The 21,274-nt window shown below is 32.8% G+C and overlaps 1 protein-coding gene and 1 long non-coding RNA gene across 4 annotated transcripts; one reads left to right on the top strand and one right to left on the bottom strand.

Moving 5' to 3' along the window:
- Nucleotides 1-2,683: 2,683 nt before the first annotated feature.
- LOC148619936 (uncharacterized) lies at nt 2,684-4,066 on the bottom strand. Its single transcript, XR_015921318.1, has 3 exons — nt 3,851-4,066; nt 3,505-3,610; nt 2,684-3,064 (listed from the first exon to the last, which is right to left on the bottom strand). It is a non-coding gene; the product is annotated as an uncharacterized LOC148619936 (long non-coding RNA).
- An 843-nt stretch (nt 4,067-4,909) lies between these two features.
- Nucleotides 4,910-19,603, top strand: LOC148619935 (low-density lipoprotein receptor 2-like). Of its 3 annotated transcripts, none has more exons than XM_088580385.1 (10): nt 4,910-5,076; nt 6,649-6,868; nt 7,742-7,963; nt 8,488-8,606; nt 9,746-10,033; nt 10,675-10,809; nt 11,059-11,277; nt 11,886-12,086; nt 16,676-16,745; nt 17,811-19,603. In XM_088580385.1, the coding sequence occupies exons 1-10, from the start codon at nt 4,998-5,000 to the stop codon at nt 18,244-18,246; spliced, it is 1,989 nt and encodes a 662-aa protein (XP_088436511.1). In that variant the 5' UTR covers nt 4,910-4,997; the 3' UTR covers nt 18,247-19,603. The 3 variants fall into 3 exon arrangements, with proteins under 3 accessions (XP_088436511.1, XP_088436513.1, XP_088436512.1); XM_088580386.1 differs by lacking the exon at nt 4,910-5,076 and adding an exon at nt 5,358-5,844; XM_088580387.1 differs by lacking the exon at nt 16,676-16,745 and having other exon boundaries at nt 17,811-17,943.
- Nucleotides 19,604-21,274: the final 1,671 nt, after the last annotated feature.

The raw sequence follows: 21,274 nt of genomic DNA, 5'->3' as shown, positions 1-21,274 counted from the left end.
TCATGTTACTAGTTGAATCGCTGCTAAGAGCTTGAAAATTAGAAACTGAAAGGATCTTCCGGTATTATACAAAAAAAAATCGATGAACATCAACAATGTTTTTGGTCTTTATTACAAGACCAAAATTATCAAACTGGCTGACTAATTCATTGATTGAAGTTTCACATTCTTTGACATGTATTTCATGCATTACAGAACGAGAACTATTCACAAATCAGATAAACCACGTCTTGTGCTAGAGCGATAGCTAGATATTTATCGAAGCAACAGTCTGCGGACTAACCTAACCTTTCGGGTACAAAATTCTGACTCCAAACAAACCAGTCGTCACTCTATACTTACTCCCATGACCTGCGTTCTTTAAAAAAATATATACACTTGTTGAATGGTCATGAGGAGTACAGTATATTTATTATTCCGAGGTACCTACTATTACCTGAGACAATGCCGGAAGTAATGGTTGACCCCGAGGGTTAATGATATTACTGCTTCCCGAATGACCATTAAACAAGTTACTAAACTGTCCATAATTATTTCACGAATTGTGGGACTATGGTTACTTTTTGTTATCTTATCTCGCCGTATCGGATTTTGACGTTGTAGAAGGATAAACCATGCGAATATCAGAACACTGATACGAAAATGAGAATCGGAGGAAAAGACCCGCGTAATTTGATTATTATTATCCCGGTGAATAGTAAAAAACCAAGTGAACAGAACAACCAAAGCCATTCGGGGTAAATAGTTAGTACTACTCTGTCTAAGAATCAGGCAAAATGTGTAAGCATAGATTTTTTTTTTACTATATCTAAGTATTAATACCTCATAACCTCCAGAAATATCCATAAAATATTTGTTAAGTTCGCCTTTTAAGATATTGATAGGTCAAATTTAGTTGAAATACACTATGAAAAATTGCGGAAAAATTTACCCATACATTTAAGTGGTCAAAACATATATGTGTCACTGATCTAAACTCTTCATGCTAAATTTAAAAAGCTTTTCAGTAATTTTCTAGATGCATTGAATATTTCTGAGGCAAAACAGAAGGAATTGAAAAAGCTGAGGTGCCACCATTTGCCAGATTCTTACGCAGAATGGTACATAAAACATAGAAAATAAAAACTGTAGTAAAATACAGTACCTTCTGCACTCGAGGCTAGCACGTTACCACGAGACCGTTGAGGCCGTTACCTAATACAGTGAAATCTTCTGCACTCGAGGCTAGCACGTTACCACGAGACCGTTGAGGCCGTTACCTAAAACGGTGACATCAATTTACCTAGGATTTTCGTTTTATATTCTGTAGTTTTTTCTCTGACTTCCAGTCAAATTTTGCTGTTTGTAGTTGTTTATTATTATTTTTCGATACAATGATATTTCGTCTCTTCAAAACTAATGTTGTATGTTTAATGATGGGAAATACGTGGTTATGAAAGGCACAAGATGTATTGAACATATATTTCTATCTACAAATACACTTGTACAACTTTGTATGATTTTTGTCTTTTCCAATCTAGAATGTACGACAGGATGTTCCTTCTTTATACTATGTATTCAAATTATAATTCTCACGTACCAAAATAGAAAATAAGTATTGCATTCAGGGAAACCGGAAAAATCCGCCTTTTTATCAGTAATATTAAGTAATATTTAAATATCAAAATTGGCATTTTGCGCATATTAATTTAAATTTGAAATTAGTTTAAAATTTAAATTTAAACTTACAAAGTACTCTAAATTCACCCTCTCTTTCTTTTATATACATGTAACAATTTTTATCCTTCATTCCAAACTACATTCTTCTGCCTATTTGAAATACAATCCTCTATCTTCAGCTCACCCATTGCACCATTTCCCACCCACTCTTTGATTCTCCCATCTCCATTTGTCAACCGCATTTCCTTGCTTGCCTTTCGTTAAACATGCACGCTATTGACTGTATCTAATTAAGATTATTGAAATAGAATGCATTTACCATCCGTTAAATGAGAATTGAATGACATTGCATTTTTCTTTGAACCTCCCTTTCTCCTTTGATTATATTTTTATCGGAAGTAAAGTATGTAGTATTCAATGAATGTCACGTTCATGTAATAATAATTGAAGAGCAAAACCCTTTGTGCACATAAACATATATAAAAATAATAAACTTTTCATCTATTCGTTATGGTTAAGGAGGTCACAGAACGTGAGGCGAAAATTACTAATAATCATAAACATGTATCCAATGTTATAAAATTTATATAAAAAATGAGGCTAAAGTGATTTAAACCGTCAATTTTTTAAGCATTTATTTTCCCAGCGGGCACGCCACGTGGATTCAACGTTGAAATCATGTCAGTTCTCAACGTGGAAACAACGTTGAAAAATGGTATTGAAATGAAAATTGAAATGACGTGGAAATTTGACGTTGAATCAACGTTACGCTATCACTTAAATTCCACGTATAAAGAACGTTGAAAATTTACTTAACATCCACGTTGAATTAAGGCTGGTCATAACGGCAGTGATTGAGTTGAAATAGGCCATGTTATCACCAAAAAGTTTTTTTATTTATCTTTTGTTTTAGTAATGCAACAAAAAAAATTCTTTTACATGTATATTTAGTGTATTTTGCTGTATCATACATCAACATCACATGCCATTGAAACAATTGTGAAATAATATACCTTCTCTTTAAGTTTGATCTCAATATAAATAACAAATAACTAAAGGTATGATTGTGTATCCTTTAAATCATGAAAGTTTAAACTGATCATTCAACTTTGTAAATCTTGTTTTATTGTAGTATATTTAAATCTTATCTCATTGCACTCACACTTACAAAAGCCTTCCATTGCTATATATACATATTATATTTGAAATATACAAATTTTTTCGACAGTATCTACCCATTCAACTAGTTCAACCTAAGATGGCAGTAAACAGTCTTTCAAAGTAGATTTTATGTAAACAATGATATACATGTATCAACAACATTTCTTACAAGTTCTGTGAATAGAAAGTTCTTGTGCAACAACTTGTTTCTTAATCCACCAATGTGAAAACTTTGACCTTGCACCTATGAAATAAAAGTATATTTTTTTTACAATTATGCTTTAGATAGATATACCTCTATTTAATGTGACAGACTCTAATTTTTAACATTACTACTTTTACATAATTTGATGTACATGTAATTCATGCATGCAATTTGTGCACTGTCCACCTGTCAATTTTTTCAAGATTTATAAAAATTGAATTGGTTATTTGGTCACTAATATTCCGGATTGAAATAGAGTTTCTAAAAGCCTTTGTAAAATCATATTCAAGTTTTGTGTCAATTTAATACTGTTGGCTTAACAGCATTTCAGAGCTTCTAAAGAAAATATATAAACTTAATGTACATCTACATATTATGCCTGAGATTATTGATCAGTTAGGGAGGTATTGGGCTCGGAAGATATAATACCTTACAAACAGACAATTATAGGAGGTGACATGCCGGTTGTGTGTACTTACATTGTAAACTCTTCCAAGTGTTATAAATTCTTTTTGTACAATATTTATTATCCGTGGCATTGAAGACTGTAAATTCTTTTCAACAACTCAGTGTTACTTAAGTGTCCTGGAATTAAAGGTGTATTTGATAAATCCGATAGAAAGCAAAATAAATATAAAACAGAAAACATCTCCTTGCAATAATCCGAATTAAATAATTTACCAACATGGAAGAAAGTCAGCATCGCATCAGGATTCCCTCCTTTTTTTAGAATAACAGTAATTATACTAAATTTATCATTATTAACTCGAACTAAGACTATAAATAAGCAATCTTGTCACATGTATTATAAAATAACTCTTATACTGTGAAAGAAATGGCTCAATCTGCTCTTTAATCGGCGTTTTCTTTTCGTTCTCCGCAATCCGAGTTTGTTTGCATCTTCAAATTTTAAGAAAGCGGACTGTCCAAAAGAGCATGCGCGAAGTGAAATTTACAAATGTATTCGGAAGTCATTAGTCATTTTTGTTTGATTACATCGTACAAGCTGAAAGGCCGAGTAGTTCCGATTGCATTTAATACTCAATGGCGGTAAATTTCAAAATTATTTAACACGTTTCTTTTATCACATTTGACAAGTAATCAGCGTCAGTGTAATTACAATGTTTTACAACACTTCACAACTATTTATACTCAGTTTAGAACACTAAACATTTTCATAACAGTAAGTTTTTTTTATTATTTCTACATTATCACTCTGAAGTGAAAAAACCGTGGATGAATCCATGTTGAAATTATTGACACGATTTCAACGTTGATACAACGTCGACACACCCACGTGCATTTCGTCGAAACATCAACGTGGAATTTATCCACGTGGATACGACCTGGAATTGACGTGGATTCACGTCATCACCAAATATCCACCATATTCTACGTTGATTCAACGTGGAGTGCTCGCTGGGTTAAAGAGTAATCAAGGGAACCAAGGTTATAGCGGTAATCAAAAGAATGTAATCCAGGGACAAAGACCAAACATGGAAGACAGACATGGACCAGGTGCACCGGTAGGGTAAACGTCCTCTGCTTTTCTAGAAACACCCGCCGAGTTGCTAATAAAAAGCCGTCAGGGGTAGACAAACGAGGAAAGGAAAACTATGACACGTTGAATAAATCAGTTTTCATGGTGCAGATGGATACACCATAACGTGCAGGAGTTCATGATGACGACCATAAAACTTCTGTAGTGATGACTTCAATCTTGTAGCAAAATAACCCTGTTCAGAAGCCTATTTGTTAGAGTTCTAGCGCAATACAAAAAGTCTGCGTAGTTTCGGCAAGCTCTGGCATAACGTATGAGTTGTGATATGAACACTCCATACGCAGTTATTTTGATAAAATAACTATTGTATTTTTTTTTCCACAGTTGAAATTATCTAGGTCGAATAGTGTTATGTGATAGCGGCTAACATCGCGGAAACATTCATAATTATTCATTATTTCCTCTTCAAAAATGGCGTTTATGGTTGAAAGTACGGTTTTATATTTCGCAAATATTGTTATTATAATTGCTTCGATTAATGCATCAAGAGGTGAGCTATCTTTTATACTACCACTGCAAAAATGTGTTTTAATTCTTAAGTGATAATTATTTCCGTTGCCATTCTGTCATTTAAAGTATTACAAATTTTGTTTAATTGTTCCATAACTGTTTATAATCATACCTTAAATGCTTCTTCGTTATTTCTTGAACAGGTAAATTAAAAAAAATAAATTATGGAAACTCAATTTTATCATTGTTTCACCACGGACTGGACATTTACGTCGCATCGTTTTACCTCGGCTGACAGAGAGAGCTAAAAAACGACAGAAATGGCCAGCCCGTGGTAAAACAATGACGCAGTTGAGTTTCCGTGAATTTTTTCGATTCTTATCAGACTAATTTGCTCATATTTTAATAGACTCGGTTCATGTGTTTATCACTTTTTTACAATTTATATGGTCTAAAGAGATTTGAAGCACGTCGTATTAGAACTATAAACCTATGATGTCAATAAGCAGTTGTAATGATATGTTTGTATATCAAACAAACACAATCAGCGGTAATAAAACGAATTTGACTGTTTTTAACTTAACAGTAAAACCGGCAATTTGGGAGGTTCTTTCCGTTACACTGTTAAGTGAGGCAAATAATCGTGAACAGGTCGAGATAGGGTGTCAAGTGTTACATTCGGTCGTAAAGGAGAAGGGTTAATTTAAAATTTAAAAAAGTGTATTACATGTCCTTTTCAAATTACATGTAATCAATTGATAGACATCATTGATTTGTTTGTTAACGTTGCGGTACTGCTGAAATTGAGGTAAGAGTAACATAATTTGTTCACGTTTCTCAATATTCTCCGTTCTCAATCGAGCTGCAATACTTGTCATTTGTTACCAATCTGTTCGCAATCATTTTTCTCACTTGATAGTGTTTTTAAACAATGTACTCTTTTGTGTTTAAAAGTATCATACAATTAGGAAAGATTGCTGTTGAGCCTGTTTGTACCAGAAAAAACTGTTAATTAAATTTTCATTAGTTTTTGAAAATGAATTTTACACCTCATTATTCATTGTACATGTAGTTATCACTAGTTTTCTTATTATTATAGATATTTGCAAATAGTACATGTATAATTTCACTACAGGGAAACTATAATAGTAACAAAACTTATACAAATTCTCCTGATTTAAATCTACTTGATAGCGTACTTCATTATTTTCCTGTTTAAGGGAAATACTTGAAAGCATCAGTCTATAGAATAAAAAGTTCAATTAAACTGACTTATTCAAGTATTCGTAAGGAGGTAGTCACGCGAGGGTCATGCAATGAATGAGACGGTGATAGAATTTCCTGACTTTATTAATTTGATTAAATTGATTAATATGAAGGTGTATCCATGTATCAAGGGAAAAGGTATGTCAGAAAAGCCCAATGAATAATCTTTATCACTTTCAAAGTAAGAAATTACTGGTGAATTTGAGTTCTATCAATTCTGAGAACTTTTTGTATTTTTTTAAAGTTACAGATTATTAGTAAATCATGAAATTACACCGAATCTTATTTTATTCTTATCAACATAAATAATGAATAACATCTTTAAAGTTTCCAACATTCTCTTTAGACAAAACATTTTCAATGGTCTTAGCATCTAATCGAGGCTTGCATGAGTTCATTTTGCATGACAACAGTTGCAACATCAGTCACAAGAACGATTTATTGAGGGATGTAAAGGTGTTCGGTCTCGGAGCCCATATATCCAGAAATCTTCTGTTTTGGATAGAGGAACGAAAAACGTACAATAAAGAAACTGGAGATAGAAAGGATGGATACCAAATGTCAAGGTAAATTGCAAATATTTGTTGCGGCTATTATTATTTATAGCATCATCTTCTATACTTCAAGCCTGATGGCGCTTGTTTATAGATACAATGCTTTAAAATGCTGCATTAATTTGTCATGATTTTATGACATTGTTTTTTTTCTATAAATGCAATTTTAAATAGTCCAGATCACCTCTTTTCTGGGTAGAAGGTTTTCCATATTTAAGTAAGTTCGTCTGAGTTTTTGTTTTTTATTTTGTTTTTGTTTTGTTTTTGTTTATTTTTTTATTTTTTATTTTTTTTTTGTCTTTTGTTTTTGTCTTTTTCTTTCGGGGTGGGGGGAAGGGGGTGGGGTGGCTCTCTTTGAAAGAATGCATAACCAAGTAATGACTAAAGTTGTCATACATGATTACATAATTTTTATTTCTCAAAATAAATATGACACTATCAGCTTCGAAATAATAAAAGTATTTTATATTCCTTCTATTTTATATTCCATATATTTTAACTCGTGTTAGTTACATGAAATGAGCAAATATATATCTATTTATATAGTACAAACTTAAAGTTTAAATCAAAAATAATTTTTATCATTGGTTTGTAAGCATAATCCAATATGGCATATTGTTAATTTTGAAAACCAGGGACATATATATATGACACTGTTTCATTTGTGTAACACCGATTATACTTTCACATGATTTCACCGAGAGAACATCAGATTAGATGCGCTATCCCGTTGTCCAGTGTTCACAAGCAACAATGATGTGCACTCCTTAGGTTAATGGTATAGTCAGTAACATGTCTAAAAAAAATGTTATTCATCACATGTATCTTTTAATTATCTTTTAAATAATATGTTTAATTACATATTTCTTTCTTTTGTGATTACAGGGCCTTTCTTGTTGAAGGTACTCTTACTAATCGAACAGTTATTATCGACAATGTAGACCTAGTTTCTACGTTAAGGGTGGACTGGATTTATGATCATTTGTACTGGGTTGACAACGACAGGACATCAATAAAAGTTGCTTCGTTTGATGGGAATTCGATTAAAACAATTTATAAAGACAATTCAGCAGAAATATCTGACATAGCACTCGATCCAAGAGAGGGGTAATATGAAAAATATTTAGCACACTTCCTTTTGCTTCGTTTGATTAAAGCAATTTATAAAGACAATTCAGCACATATATCTGACATAGCACTCGACCCAAGAGAGTGGTGATATGAAAAAAATTAAAGCACATTTTTTTCTTTTCCTTTTTTCAAATTGATATGCTAACATCAATCTAACACCTACTAATACTTTGTAATAATCTTCAACGGAACACAAACACACATTCAATATATTGTATGCAATTAAACACTTTTGTAATACATATGCTACAGATAAAGTAAAAACCCAGAGACTAGTTTGGGAACCCTTACAAACATAGTGGAAAAATATACGTTATTAAGGCAAAAGAGCCGATGTAAAGGAAAGTAGCAGAGAAGGAAAATTCATAGAACACGTTACAGAATATGTACTTGATATCAACTGACTAAGACAAACCAAACAATGAATGACATGAAAAGAAATTACACACAAAAGCGACATGAATCCAAAATAAATTAACGTTTTATAATTTTGTTTTCAGTTGGATGTACGTCGCTTTTATAAAACCTATTTCTACCATTTCCCGAATTGGTATGGACGGTTTCAAGCACGAGATTATTTTTTCAATGACTGATGGCTATGCCCATAGATTAGTATTAGGTAAATAAGTTTATCTTAGATGAAAATGGCTATTTAGCAATATTTCAAGAAAAACAGGATTATAGAAAGGGATCTTAGAATGCAATATTGCAGATGTAAACATAGTGAACAAATGTACACAGCCTTTGAACGGTATAAACTTGTCATCCCGTCTATATGCTACCCACGGTTCTTCATCTGCTTTGATCCCAATCCCCAATCAATAATTCTTGTTTCTCCATGAAAAACCCCCATACCCTTTTCAATTAAATTTGTTTTAGGTTTACATACAATATTTTGCATTTTACATGTAGATGTTTAAAATCTAAAATGTTGAAACTATTGATTTTCATGAAATCAATTACAATTAAAGTTAAAAAATATGCGTTAACAAACCATTTTTTTTTTTTTTTTTTTTTTTTTTTTTTTTTTTTTTTTTTTTTTTTTTTTTTTTACATTTAAAAATTCGAATTTGCCTTCAAATCCATTTATTTATTTTAGAATTGATAATTTACTCTATTCAACTATTGTAGTTCTTATTACATGCATGTGTATCTAAAAGACGCGTTTCTGATTGATTGATTGATTAATTGATTGAATGATAGCGTTTAACGGCCAGGCATCAATATGTCAGCTATATCCAGGCGATGAACATGAAATGGATGATACAATAAACATGAAATGATGATGAAAAAAAAATGGGATGGGATACAAGAATTACAGGGTCGACGAATTTTGATTGCCAATGGAAATCACAACCATGTTGCTCTTTTGGTGGAGTGCAGTAGCCCTAGCCAAGATCCGGAGCGCTATTTAGTTTTCTTCTACAACAACATGCTATGGGCTTACGCATTGGACATCCAGATCCGCATGGGGGCCAGGTGTTTCTGACAAATATATCTAAACAACTCGTTAGAGTTAAACAAGGTTGTCAAATGTCGTATTTTAAGTTAATAAATGCAACGAAAATGATACGAGACCTTAAATTAGCTTATTGAAAGGGCTAAAACTACTCCCTACTACCTTCTATTAGTTCCCTTGTGTTTGCTTGTTCTTCGCCTGTCGTATTAATTTATTTTGCAGTCCCTGGTTTTGCCGTTCTCCATATATTTTATCTCATCGTATTATTTGGTATATGTTGATTTGTTTTGTATTCACAGATTTAAATGATCATAGTATATTCTGGATAGACAAATTAAATTTTGACATCAAGTCAGCTTACATGGACGGAAGTAACGTCAACTGTTTTATTCATACTCCGTCAAGTCTTCAGTACCGACGGTATTCGTTCGGACTTTCTGTCAACCAATTCTCTGTTATTTGGTCAGATTTCACCACATCAAAGATAAATTGGTCTTGCAGGAAGTCGCGCAAATCGAAAATGTTGAAAATTGATAAAGTTTTACCCAGGGATCATGTGGTATTTGATGACGCATTACAACCTCCAGGTAAATTAAACTCAACTTGTGAATAAATATACCTACAATAAGTGACTCAAAACTTTCCACACTACGACTTTTTAAACGCAATCTCAATTTGCCTTTTCTGTAATTTTAAATGAATTCATTTCTAATCAGTAGCTATTATGTATTGTTTCTAAGACATTACTATGATATTATGACTAGTGGCGGATTCAAATATTTGCAAATAATGGGGGGACTCCAAGGCATATCATTTCCCCTAAGATAAAGCATGAAATATACGCAAAATGTATACTGTGCTCATTCTAAAATAATAGTGAGTTGCTTGAATACTTACTTCTTATATAACCATTCCAACGTTTAAACATTACAAATGCTTGAGAATTTAAAAAAAAAAACAGTCTGATCATCACAATTATTTGCTTTTCTCATCTGAGTAGACTTTTTGTCAAGTGTTATTCCCTCTGACACTTTTTTAACAATTTTTACTTGTATTTCAGTTGTATTCATATCCATTCAACTTTTTTTAAATGTTGATATATTTTGCTAATTCATTATACATAACATCATAGTTTCTTGGTGGTGTGCTCAATTAGTATTGTTTTAGTTTATAGCAGTCTTATTTTTAGGGAGAAAGCTGGTCAAAACATTTCAGTATAATGTTTTAGGTTGTAATTATTGTAATGCTACAGAAGGAGCGTCTTGTCCTCATTTGTGTCTTCCATCATCTAATGCGTTCTATGCCGACAAACCATACAGTTGCCGATGTCCAGACAATAGTGACGACATTTGCATTGCTAAAGGTAGTAAACTTTATGTGACAAAGTTTGTAATGGCAAGATATACTGTTTTAGTTTTATATAGACCCAACTTAAATTCATAAATGTTGAGACTGTTGTAGTCATTATGTAAACATTTCTCGTTTGCAATAGTTGAAGCACTACATGATACATGTAATTGGTGTGTAGTTACTATCCTAGCGATCTTATCAGATTGAACATATCTTAACATTATGAAATATGCTACATTAAATGCTTTATTTCTACGTTCAGAACTAACTGAGCAGTTTGAAAGTCTACCAAAGTGTCGGCGGATTCTTAAAACTACATCCAGTCAATGCTCTTTCCCTGCTTGTTCTGTCACTGGAGACTTCAAACCATTACAATGTGATATATTAAATGGTTTACATTCATGCTGGTGCACTGACAAATCCGGCACTAGGGTACCAGGGACTCTTATGACAGCCCCAGAAGAACCAGATTGTATACACGGTAATATCAACCTGTCTTCAGCATCATCTTTAGAGGATTTGATCGAGGAGTTGTGTTGATTTGTTGACAAATTGATATCATGTTGATTTTAGCTAGTTGGATTTCATATTATTTAATTGTGTTAAAAAAACAGATCAATTTTGTTGGGTTTTTTTTATTGCTGACTAAATCAACACAGTATTTTGAATGCCTTGTAAATAAATACCACTTTTAAGGGGCAGTCCGTGCAAGAAACAAGCAGTGGGTGAAATATGTCCTTATATTACCAAACGCTATGAAACGTTGAATAGAATATAATAGTATCATCAAAATTAAAACATAAAACAAGTCTTTCTTTTTGTTTTCGCAAAATGAGTTATAATTTCATTATTATGAAGAGAAAATTAAAATTGTAAAGAAGACATTTATCTCTTTCAAGGACCCAGTATTCTTACATTTTACTAAAACCTTTCCAAATACATCCAGTGATGCACAGAAACTCTGATTTGAAGTTTATAGAATTGCAAGAATTGAAGATAGTATCAGCTCGGTAGGTTTTTTACAAGAATGTATGATATTTACTCAATTTCAAAAAGTTGAACTTAAAATTCATCTGATGTTTTACACAGGAACCAACTTAAAACAGTGCGTTTTTATGCTGCTCCAATGCAGAAATGGGACAATAAAATTAAGCTATGAACCAGTTTGCAATCCTTTGGGCGAGTTTCAGGAGTTTCAGTGTGATAAAAGTAGCTGTTGGTGTGTTGATGAAAATGGCGAAGAAACAGGAAATACTAAAGTCCCTTTGCCTAGATATCCGACATGTAAAGGTAAGGAAACTTAATCCTGTCGTGTTATATTTATCTACTACTTCCGATGTTGTTGTTACGTACATCCTGACCTATCATGTTTCGGGTAACTGTGACTGATATGAATAAAGAAAACATTAAACTGAGAATTTTTTACCTAGCTTAAACCAAACATTGTAGATGTTTATATGATTATAAAAAGCTCTGTTAAAATTTTTGGTAGTTCGTGGTGTTTATCTTATGCCTTCAACAGTTTTAAAACGTTGAATATATATTCAAGTAATTATTTATTTATGTCCCATTTATACATCACAACTCGAGTGGTAATAAATTTCTGAATCTATCGTATAGGTCATACGTCATATATTCATACCAGACACTTCACAGGTAACAACAGGTTTTTCATTATATACTAGATGTATTATTTCTACTGGTTTATCCTTAGGTGAAGGCGTAGAAATAATAGTGTTACGTCAAATCTTGATGCTACATGCAATTTGTTCCGATCTTTTCAACAATAGGGTTAGATAATTATGTATATAATTGAGGTTTAATTTTATATGGACTTGGTGACAGGAATTTATATATATATTTAGCACTGAACCCAAACTATATTATGTAAAGAATAATGGATGATGCTTTATTGTAATATTTGACACTGAACTTAATTTTCTTACTATTAATACATTATTCAGTACAGCTAAATTTGTCAAAAACCAAACTTATTTTATTTTAGATATTTGTTCAGTGATGAAGTCAATGATAAAGTGAAATAAAGTCAATTAGATACAACAAATGAGCTATTGAAGTGTGGAATCGAAACCATTATTGAATGTTTGAAAGTTCATTGAAAACAAATAAGTAGTGATAAATTGAAAATCATTATCCAAATTTACCAATTTAAAGTAAAGTCAAAATAGGAATTCCTTCAAATAGGTACCCTTTATACATGTACTAGCATCATATATAGAAACTGAAGTCATATCAACTGTATATAGCAATTTAGTTTCGTATAAAAAAAATATGTATTAGACAACAATCAGTCACGTTGCTTGTCCATTTAAAGAGACACCACTGGAGAACAAAGCAACAACTATACATATAGCTGTGTAAAACATACAACAACTGAATTAGATTCCGGTTCATTATAGTACATTGATGTGTTACATTAAGCAAGCAGGCAAAATGCTACGCAAAGTTAATGGCGTTTTAAAGACTAATCAAAGGAACCAGGATTCAAGCTGAAATCAGACAAAAATCAGACATGAAAAACAGACAAACACAACAAAGAACATAAATTAACTAAAATACATACATACAAAGAATCAAAAGTAAACGAGCAACTCGAGCTCCACTCGAAACTGGGAGCATGGACCAGGTGCACCGGTAGGGTAAGCGTCCCTGCTTTTCTGGAAACACCCGCCGAGTTGCTCATCATAAAAGGTAGACGAAAGAGGAAAGGAAAACTATGACTCGTTGTTATCAGTTTTCATTGTGCGGATAGATACACCGTTCATGTTGACGACCATTAAACTTCAGTAATGATGACATCAATCAAGTATAATCAACATAACCCTGTTCCAGAAGCTTAATTTAAGAGGTCTGTGTGGTGCCGGAAAGCTCTGGCATAACGTATGAGTTGTGATATGAAAACTCCATTCGCTGGTGCCGAAGGGATGTTGCCACAAATGAAAGTTTGTCACGTTTGTCGTAACGTTTGTTCAATTGTTTTCCTTTACCATCGGTCTCTAAGGGATCTCTTTAGGTCAAGTTATAAGGCTGGCTTCTGTATTATCCTATATTTCAGATTCTGTGGGAGAGATGCTGTGTATCAAATCCCGAAACTAGGATTGTGTAAGGATAAAAGGTCATCTATATAGCGGAAACTGAGATTAAAAGATCTAGTCAAACCGTTTTCTTTGTTTCGGGTCAGATCAGCTTTAAAGTAAGCCTTATAAGATTGAAGGAATAGGTCAGCCAGTAGAGGAGCACAATTTGTTCCCATTGGAATGCTGACCGTTTGTTGAAAAACGCGTTCACCACACTGGACAAATATGTTGTCGATAACATCTTCTATATATTTGGAAGATTATTTGGAATTATGTTTACAAAATATGGAGAATCCCCTGCCAGGAACTATATAGTGTTGTTGTAATACTTGAGAACTTCTTTGACAGCTGTATAGAATTTAAAAGTTTTGAAAAAGGTTTGTTGGTACATTGTTCAAATTCTTCGTCTTTTTTACTTTTTTCGCTACGCTCAACTCGTCAACAGATAAACATTTTGGAAGTACCTATTAATGTTTTCCCTGATATAGCATAATTGGAATCGACATCTCCATGAGATATCATGCATTAATTAACTGGCCTTGTAAACAATCATTGCAAGACGGATTTGGGTAAGCTAACACTTAATAAAGTTACGTACGTGTAAATGGGTACCTGGAAGAAATCCGGAAATTTTCCTATTCATTTCAGTAATATTTTAGGTAAACAAGGCGATGAGGTTAAGGGAAACTCTCATGTAAAACAAATATTCATAGTGGTACATGAGCGATATTTTGTTTTATTTAGAACATTATTACGAGAACCGAACGTATATTAGGTCAAAAGTTTTAGTAATACAACGTTCATTCAAGACGTCAATTGTATATCTGGCTACGTCTGGTTTGTCATTAACGTAGTAGTTTGTTTTGTTTTGTTATTTATTTTATTTTGTTTTGTTTTGTTTTGTTTTGTTTTATTTTTTTTTGTTTTTTGTTTTTGTTCTTTTTGTTTTTGTTTTTTGTTTTTTTTTTGTTTTTTTTTATTTATTTTGTTTTTTGTTTGTATTTTTTCTTGTGTTTCACCATGAACCAGCTCTACAACTGGCATTTTCTGAAAGTTATATGGATAATACGCAAGACTCCTTTTTTTTTCTGATAAGTAAACAAAAGTGTTTGGGTTTGTTTAGTTGTAAGGTAAAGCATCTATTAACTTCAACATTCGTGTAAAAATTTTTCATTTTAATTATAAATTTTGGGTCACATTTACGTACAATACGTTTGAATATGAATTCGTAAGAACGTTTTTTTTCATATTTTACTGAAAGCAACGTTTCGATGATAAACAAGTTTAATTGCAGTTTAAAGCAGCTTCAATGGATTTATCTATGTACAATATACAACTGAAATCAAGATATCAACAAGCTCCTTAACATTATCGGAAATTTGAAAAATCTTGAGTAGCAGGGACTCGAACACAAGATACATGTACCTTTCTTCAATCGATTCTTTTATATCATTTTCCGGTATTTTTTTTTTTTTTTTTTTTTTTGTATTTTTAAGCCGTTTTATTTACGCAGTTGTTCCTATCAAATACTACTATACAAAATCAAACATATGTTTCACACACACACAAATAGAACATCTAAATACAAATACGTAGTGCTTGGGAAAGATCTTCCTTATACTTTGTACAACGATTCCAAATCATCTTCTTAATATACCATTGAAATTATCATTATTTGTTCAAAATATTTCAGTATAAATAAGACACCTTCAATAAGGAATGTGGTAAATGTACAAATGTGGTGTAAATTTGATACCATTTAAGACCTGTATGTTTGTCTTCTAAGTATAAAATCGTGTGTGTTGTATTACCTCGATGGCGTTCTATCTGTTCGTTACTTTATAAGTTCCGTGTATGATTAAGCGTAAGAAGGTAGACCTAGGGTAAGGGACACAACTCTTAGAAATCATTGGAACGTTTGTATTCATCATTTTACTTCAATCTCATTTAAGCATCAGATTTCACTCTGTTTAAGAGAAAAGCTTGAAAGGCTTTTGTGAAATTGAATATGATACAAACATATCAATGATTTCAAGAGTTATCTCCCTTACTGTAGGTCTACCTCCTTAAGTTGACATTTGAAATTAACGAACAACATATCACTGTTCTGTTCACCACACAAAATTCAAACAAGGCACTTGCTAACCGCAATAACATATATGTTCCACCATTTTAATACAGTATCTCTTTAAAGCTATATTGGGAAAAGTTATAATACATTCGTCAAAATTATTTGAAGCCGTGAAGTTTGCAATATCAAATTTCATTATTCTATAAAAAATATACGGTATATTGTGCCCCTTGCTTGAGCATTATTGGTAACACAAAATAGTCAACATCACATATAAACATATCCCCAGCCCCACAATAAAACAATACAGATTTAATTGACATTCAAGACTTGAATTGGAAGTTGGACCAATATCAGTATGTACTTAATACAATACACCATTAGATAAAAATTCAAAGATAGTTTGCCTTAAAAAAATGTTTACCCCCATTTGTTGCAAAGTTAAAAGGGATATAGTTCCCTCAAAATTTCAGACGGGCAAGGCAAAAAAAATGCCGTAAACCCAACGTGCGGGATACAAGATTAAATATTAACAGAAGTCTTGTTTGTTTTTGTTTTTTTTTTTTTTTTTTTTGTTGGTTTTTGTTTGTATTATTATTTTTTTGTTTTTGTTTTTTGTTTTTGTTTTTTTTTATTTTTTGTGTTTTGCTTTTTTTTTGAGTGATTGCCCATACACCCCCTATATACATATATTTTTTTCGTCTTTGCAGAATCATTTAAGGTTCATTTCGTGGTGGCAATGGTGACAACAGGCTTGCTTGCACTTTTTGGTATGATAGGGTAAGGTTATGATTGTTTGAACAAATGTCTTGAACGAACGTTTTCCCGTAAATTATTTTATACCAAACTAAAACGAGTTGGTCGGCATTCCCATGTTGAGAAATTGTACTCCTCTACTTGCTGACCTATTCCTTCATTCTTGTGAGATTGACCTTATAGCTGATCTGATCCGAAAGAATGAATATCGTTTAGCTAGATCCTTTAATCTCAGTTTCCGCTATATAGATGACGTATTATCTTTAAACAATCCTAATTTTGGGGATTTGATACATCGCATCTACCTCACAGAACTTGAGATTAAAGATACTACACACACTGTGTAGTAAGCCTCATATCGTGACCAAATTTCCGACAAACGTGATGACTTTTCATTCAGAATTGTCAACTTTCCTTCAATCTATGGCAACATCCCTTCAGCATCTGCGTATAGAGTGTTCATATCACAACTCATACGTTATGCCAGAGCTTGCCAAAACTACACAAACTTTTTGTATCGCGCTAGAATTCTAACAAATAGGCTTCTGGGTTATGTTGCTACAAGATTGAAGTAATCACTACAGATGTTTTATGCTCGTCATCATGAGCTCGTGAATCGTTATGATGCATTCATCTGCGCCATAAAACTGATTTATTCAACGTGTCATAGTTTTCCATTCCTCTTTCGTCTACCCCTGACTTGACTTTTTATGAGCAACTCGGCGGGTGTTTCTAGAAAAACAGAGGACGCTTACCATACCGGTGCATCTGGTTCTTTTCCCAGTGTTTAGTGGAGTCCGAGTTGCTCATTTGCTTTTGTTACTTTTGTATGTATGAGTTAAGTTACTTCATGTTCTTGTTGTCTATTTCTGTTTGCCATGTCTGGTCTTTGTCCCTGGATTACATTCTTTTGATTACCTCTAAAACTTTGGTTCCCTTGATTATTCTTTTACCGGAGGCATGCATTTATTATTTTTTCTGTTGGCCGCAGTAGTTCATTATTTCGTATATTTGTATGTACCTATAGACATAGCATAGCAGATCAACTTTAAAATTATCGTAACTAATTTGGTGATTATATTAAAACAGGTGTCTGATTTACCGCTATAAGTTTAAACAATCCTTATACACAGAATTTATACAAGTACAAACCGAGTTGTATTCCGATTTTGAGGCTCAGTACGAAGATATTTCGGATCTAGACTTACCAGCAATACCACGACTGATTACTAATGCAGAATACGCGGTTCCACAAACTCTTTCACGCAAGTCTACAACAGATACAAACACGTCTATCACTGGAGATTCAGCTGGCTATCTAAAGCCAAATAACTATCTGAATGGAAAAGTGTTTTGGCAAAAGGTATTGGCTAATGCTAAGAGGTCAGAAGTTCGAAAGTTACTGGATTTGAAAAGAGTTAGCATCGTAGAACATAATAATGTTGGATATGCAGTGCCAAGGAAAATTGGTGTCAGGAAGTCAAAGGCAGCTGAGATATATGCAGACTCAGCTATAGTCACATAGCGCAAATCTGTTGATTCTTGTAAATCAATAGTTGAAACGGAACAAAGCGATTTCTTTTCTTCTTAACCTGTCATCATATTTTACGTTTTAAATGGGTAGTACAAGTAGAATAAATGACTAACTGTGGAACCGTGGGAAAAGTAATGCGTAATAACTTCATACATCATCGCTTTTTATATACTGTAAATTAAACGTAATAAGACATGATTGTTATCACATTTATTCATTTATAATTGACATTAAGGATATTGCAGCACAATGTATAGTTAATCTGAACTTGTAACATTTTGTTTTAATTTTTGAAAACGTTATAGTTTATGATATTTCATCGAGTAGTTTATTTTTTTTGGTATATTTTTTTATCATACCTATGGGTAAATGAAACTGTATAAGATTTAATATAACTTCATACATATCTTTAAATATTACATGTACTAGAATTTTACAACCCGTCTAACTCTTGACATGCAATAGAATAAAAATTAATATAACAGAGCATTTCAACAATACTGGCTGCATGAAGGAGTTATATCTTACACAAGCAGTCTTATGTACAATCTGGGTGAGAATTAGGCAATGGATGGCCTAATTCTTAATTTGATATGTTTTGCTCAAAAAGTATTCAATTCTTCTAGAAAGCAACTGAAAAGTTCTGTAAACTCTTCCTGGAGTATCTGAGACATATATATATTTAGACTGCTTCTATAAGGAAACAGTGTGGGAAAAATTTCCCCCATTTTTTTCCATAGTGCATTTCAGCTAAATTTGACCTATCGATATCTTAAAAAGGTCAACTTCACAAACACTTTGATGGTTCTTTCTAGATGTAGTGAGGTATATATATAAATACTTGGATTTTGGAGTAAAATCTCTGCGTTTTTTTTTTCTTCGTGTGCCACAACTTACATACATTTTGCCTGGTACTGGTACTTTGACAGAGAACTTCTTTATTATGTGTTACATATTAAAGCCGTTGTATTCTTAAGATAGAGGGAACATACTCATCTGGTTAATAATCAAAGGCTTAAGATGTGTGTGTGTGTGTGTGTTTTGTTATATATTTTTCGTAAGATTTGTTTTGTTTGTTTGTTTGGTTGCTTTGTGAGGTCTGTTTTCGTTTACTTGTGCTCTTCAGGATTTTCACAGTTGCCTACTATTTCCATATTTTTTTGGTTCTTCTATTCGATTTTGATCTCCCCATTGTGACTCATCGATAGCCTTGACCCTCGATTTTACTTTGTAAAGTACTGAATGGTGATTTTCCAATTATTGAATGTTAGTATAAATACGTATTTGTATTAATATATATGCAATAAAACATGTCTAAAGTAAACTTCCAAATGAGATTAAAATGATCACTTCGGTAGTCTTGGTATAATTCTTTATTATGGCTAAATAAGACAATTTTTATACACACGTTACTTTTATATACAACTCACAATACAGGAATATTTTATAGTCTTTTAAGACAGATGTTTTGCTGGAAGTAAGTGGTTACTGATAGGTTTGACGGTATAAACAAATTCATAATGCCTATCTAAACAATCAAAGCTAAGAACTGGCACTTAAAATATTATGATATGGGTTTTCTAAGCTTTTTTTCCAAAGCTAATTATGACAAAACTTTTCTCTTAAAGTTTAGTTTTGATTAAGTACTGTAGTTTTCTATAGTATATCTGGTGTTGAGAACCTGATGATGTTCGTAGAATTTCCAGAGCAACCATTCTTATCTAGGGACGTTTATGTAAGCTGTTGTGCCATATGCATATTTAAAAATTGCATTAGTGGCCTCATGAAACTTCTAAAATCATTCATGGAAACAATTCTATATGTTGCTGAAAATAGATGGTTGTCAGTGGAAAAATCGAAACAATTATCAAATGTTTTATGCGTATTAATTGCGAATCTGACTTGAATTCTATCAGTTTTGCAAAATGTTACGGATCAAAGCATTTAAATTATTTTTTAACCTCTCAATTTTTAATTTAACTTCATATTGGATTTGTTATAAAAACAGTCTGCAAAATATTTAAATTTTGACATTGATCATCCTCTATATTTGTTTCAAATGCTGCATTTGAGATGTTACTCTAAAACAGAAGCAAGCACGACATACCGTAACTGAACTTGAATAGGCTTGTTACAATTGTAAGTGAAGAAACATCATCTATAAATATAAGTTCGTAATAAAAAGATTAGAAACAATAATGGAAACAAACTAGAGTCTCTAGAGAGCCTGCATCGCTTACCTTGTCAAAATGAGTCTTTTCGGCTACTAAAGCAAAATCTCAAAATTGGACTCTTGTCCCAACTGTACAATTGTCATAGAAATCAGTTAATCAATATAGAGCAGTTTAGTTTCTCAACCGGATTCTAAATCATAAAATAAATCTCTGTCAATATTAGCACAGTGAGATAAAGATATAAAAACAAATATGTGAAATATGCTAAACCAAAGACAGAATATGATTAGGATTAAATAGGGAAAAAGGACCATGCGTAATTCCAGCATTTGTTTGTTTGTTTTGTTTGTTGGGGTTTAACGCCCGAGCAGCAATATTTCAGCTATATTCAGGCGATGAACATGAAGCGGATGATAAAATGAACATGAAATGATGATAAAATGAAAAATGGGATGGGACACAAGGAAAATGGGGTAGAGAAATTTTGATTGCCATTGGAAATTGGGAGAGGTGAATAGGGTCGTGCAAATTAGCCTCCTGTGGCGGAGCCCTGTGGTTCCTACTCCGGGAGAACACCACAGTAGGGTCCTTTAACGTGCGAGGGACGTGGCATCTTTTCCAACACGGTGCACCACTATGATTTGCGGTCAGGTTTTCCGTATTATAGCCTGACAACCCCAGCATGTAACACGCCAGGGGTATCCCATTCCACCACCTGGGGCACACAACCCAGTTGCTCTGTGGGCAGAGCTCCCTTGTCCCCGGCTAGGGTTCTGAGCACTATTTAGTCGCCTTTTACGACAGGCTTAGTGCTGCTGCAGGCCTATTCTTTTGACACCCGGACC

The sequence above is a fragment of the Perna viridis genome, chromosome 4 (genome assembly GCF_037379345.1).
Source record: "Perna viridis isolate PV_CMFRI_1.1 ecotype Kerala chromosome 4, ASM3737934v1, whole genome shotgun sequence".
In the NCBI taxonomy this organism is placed as follows: Eukaryota; Metazoa; Mollusca; class Bivalvia; order Mytilida; family Mytilidae; genus Perna; species Perna viridis.
This window is presented reverse-complemented; position numbering and strand designations above follow the sequence as displayed.

What these genes read in the sequence shown, in the direction of transcription:
- LOC148619935 (XM_088580385.1), top strand. Translation starts at nt 4,998, where the DNA reads ATGGCGTTTATGGTTGAAAGTACGGTTTTATATTTCGCAAATATTGTT. An exon ending in GATGGATACCAAATGTCAAG is followed by an intron (nt 6,869 to 7,741) that starts GTAAATTGCAAA and finishes TTGTGATTACAG; the next exon opens with GGCCTTTCTTGTTGAAGGTA. An exon ending in TGACGCATTACAACCTCCAG is followed by an intron (nt 10,034 to 10,674) that starts GTAAATTAAACT and finishes ATAATGTTTTAG; the next exon opens with GTTGTAATTATTGTAATGCT.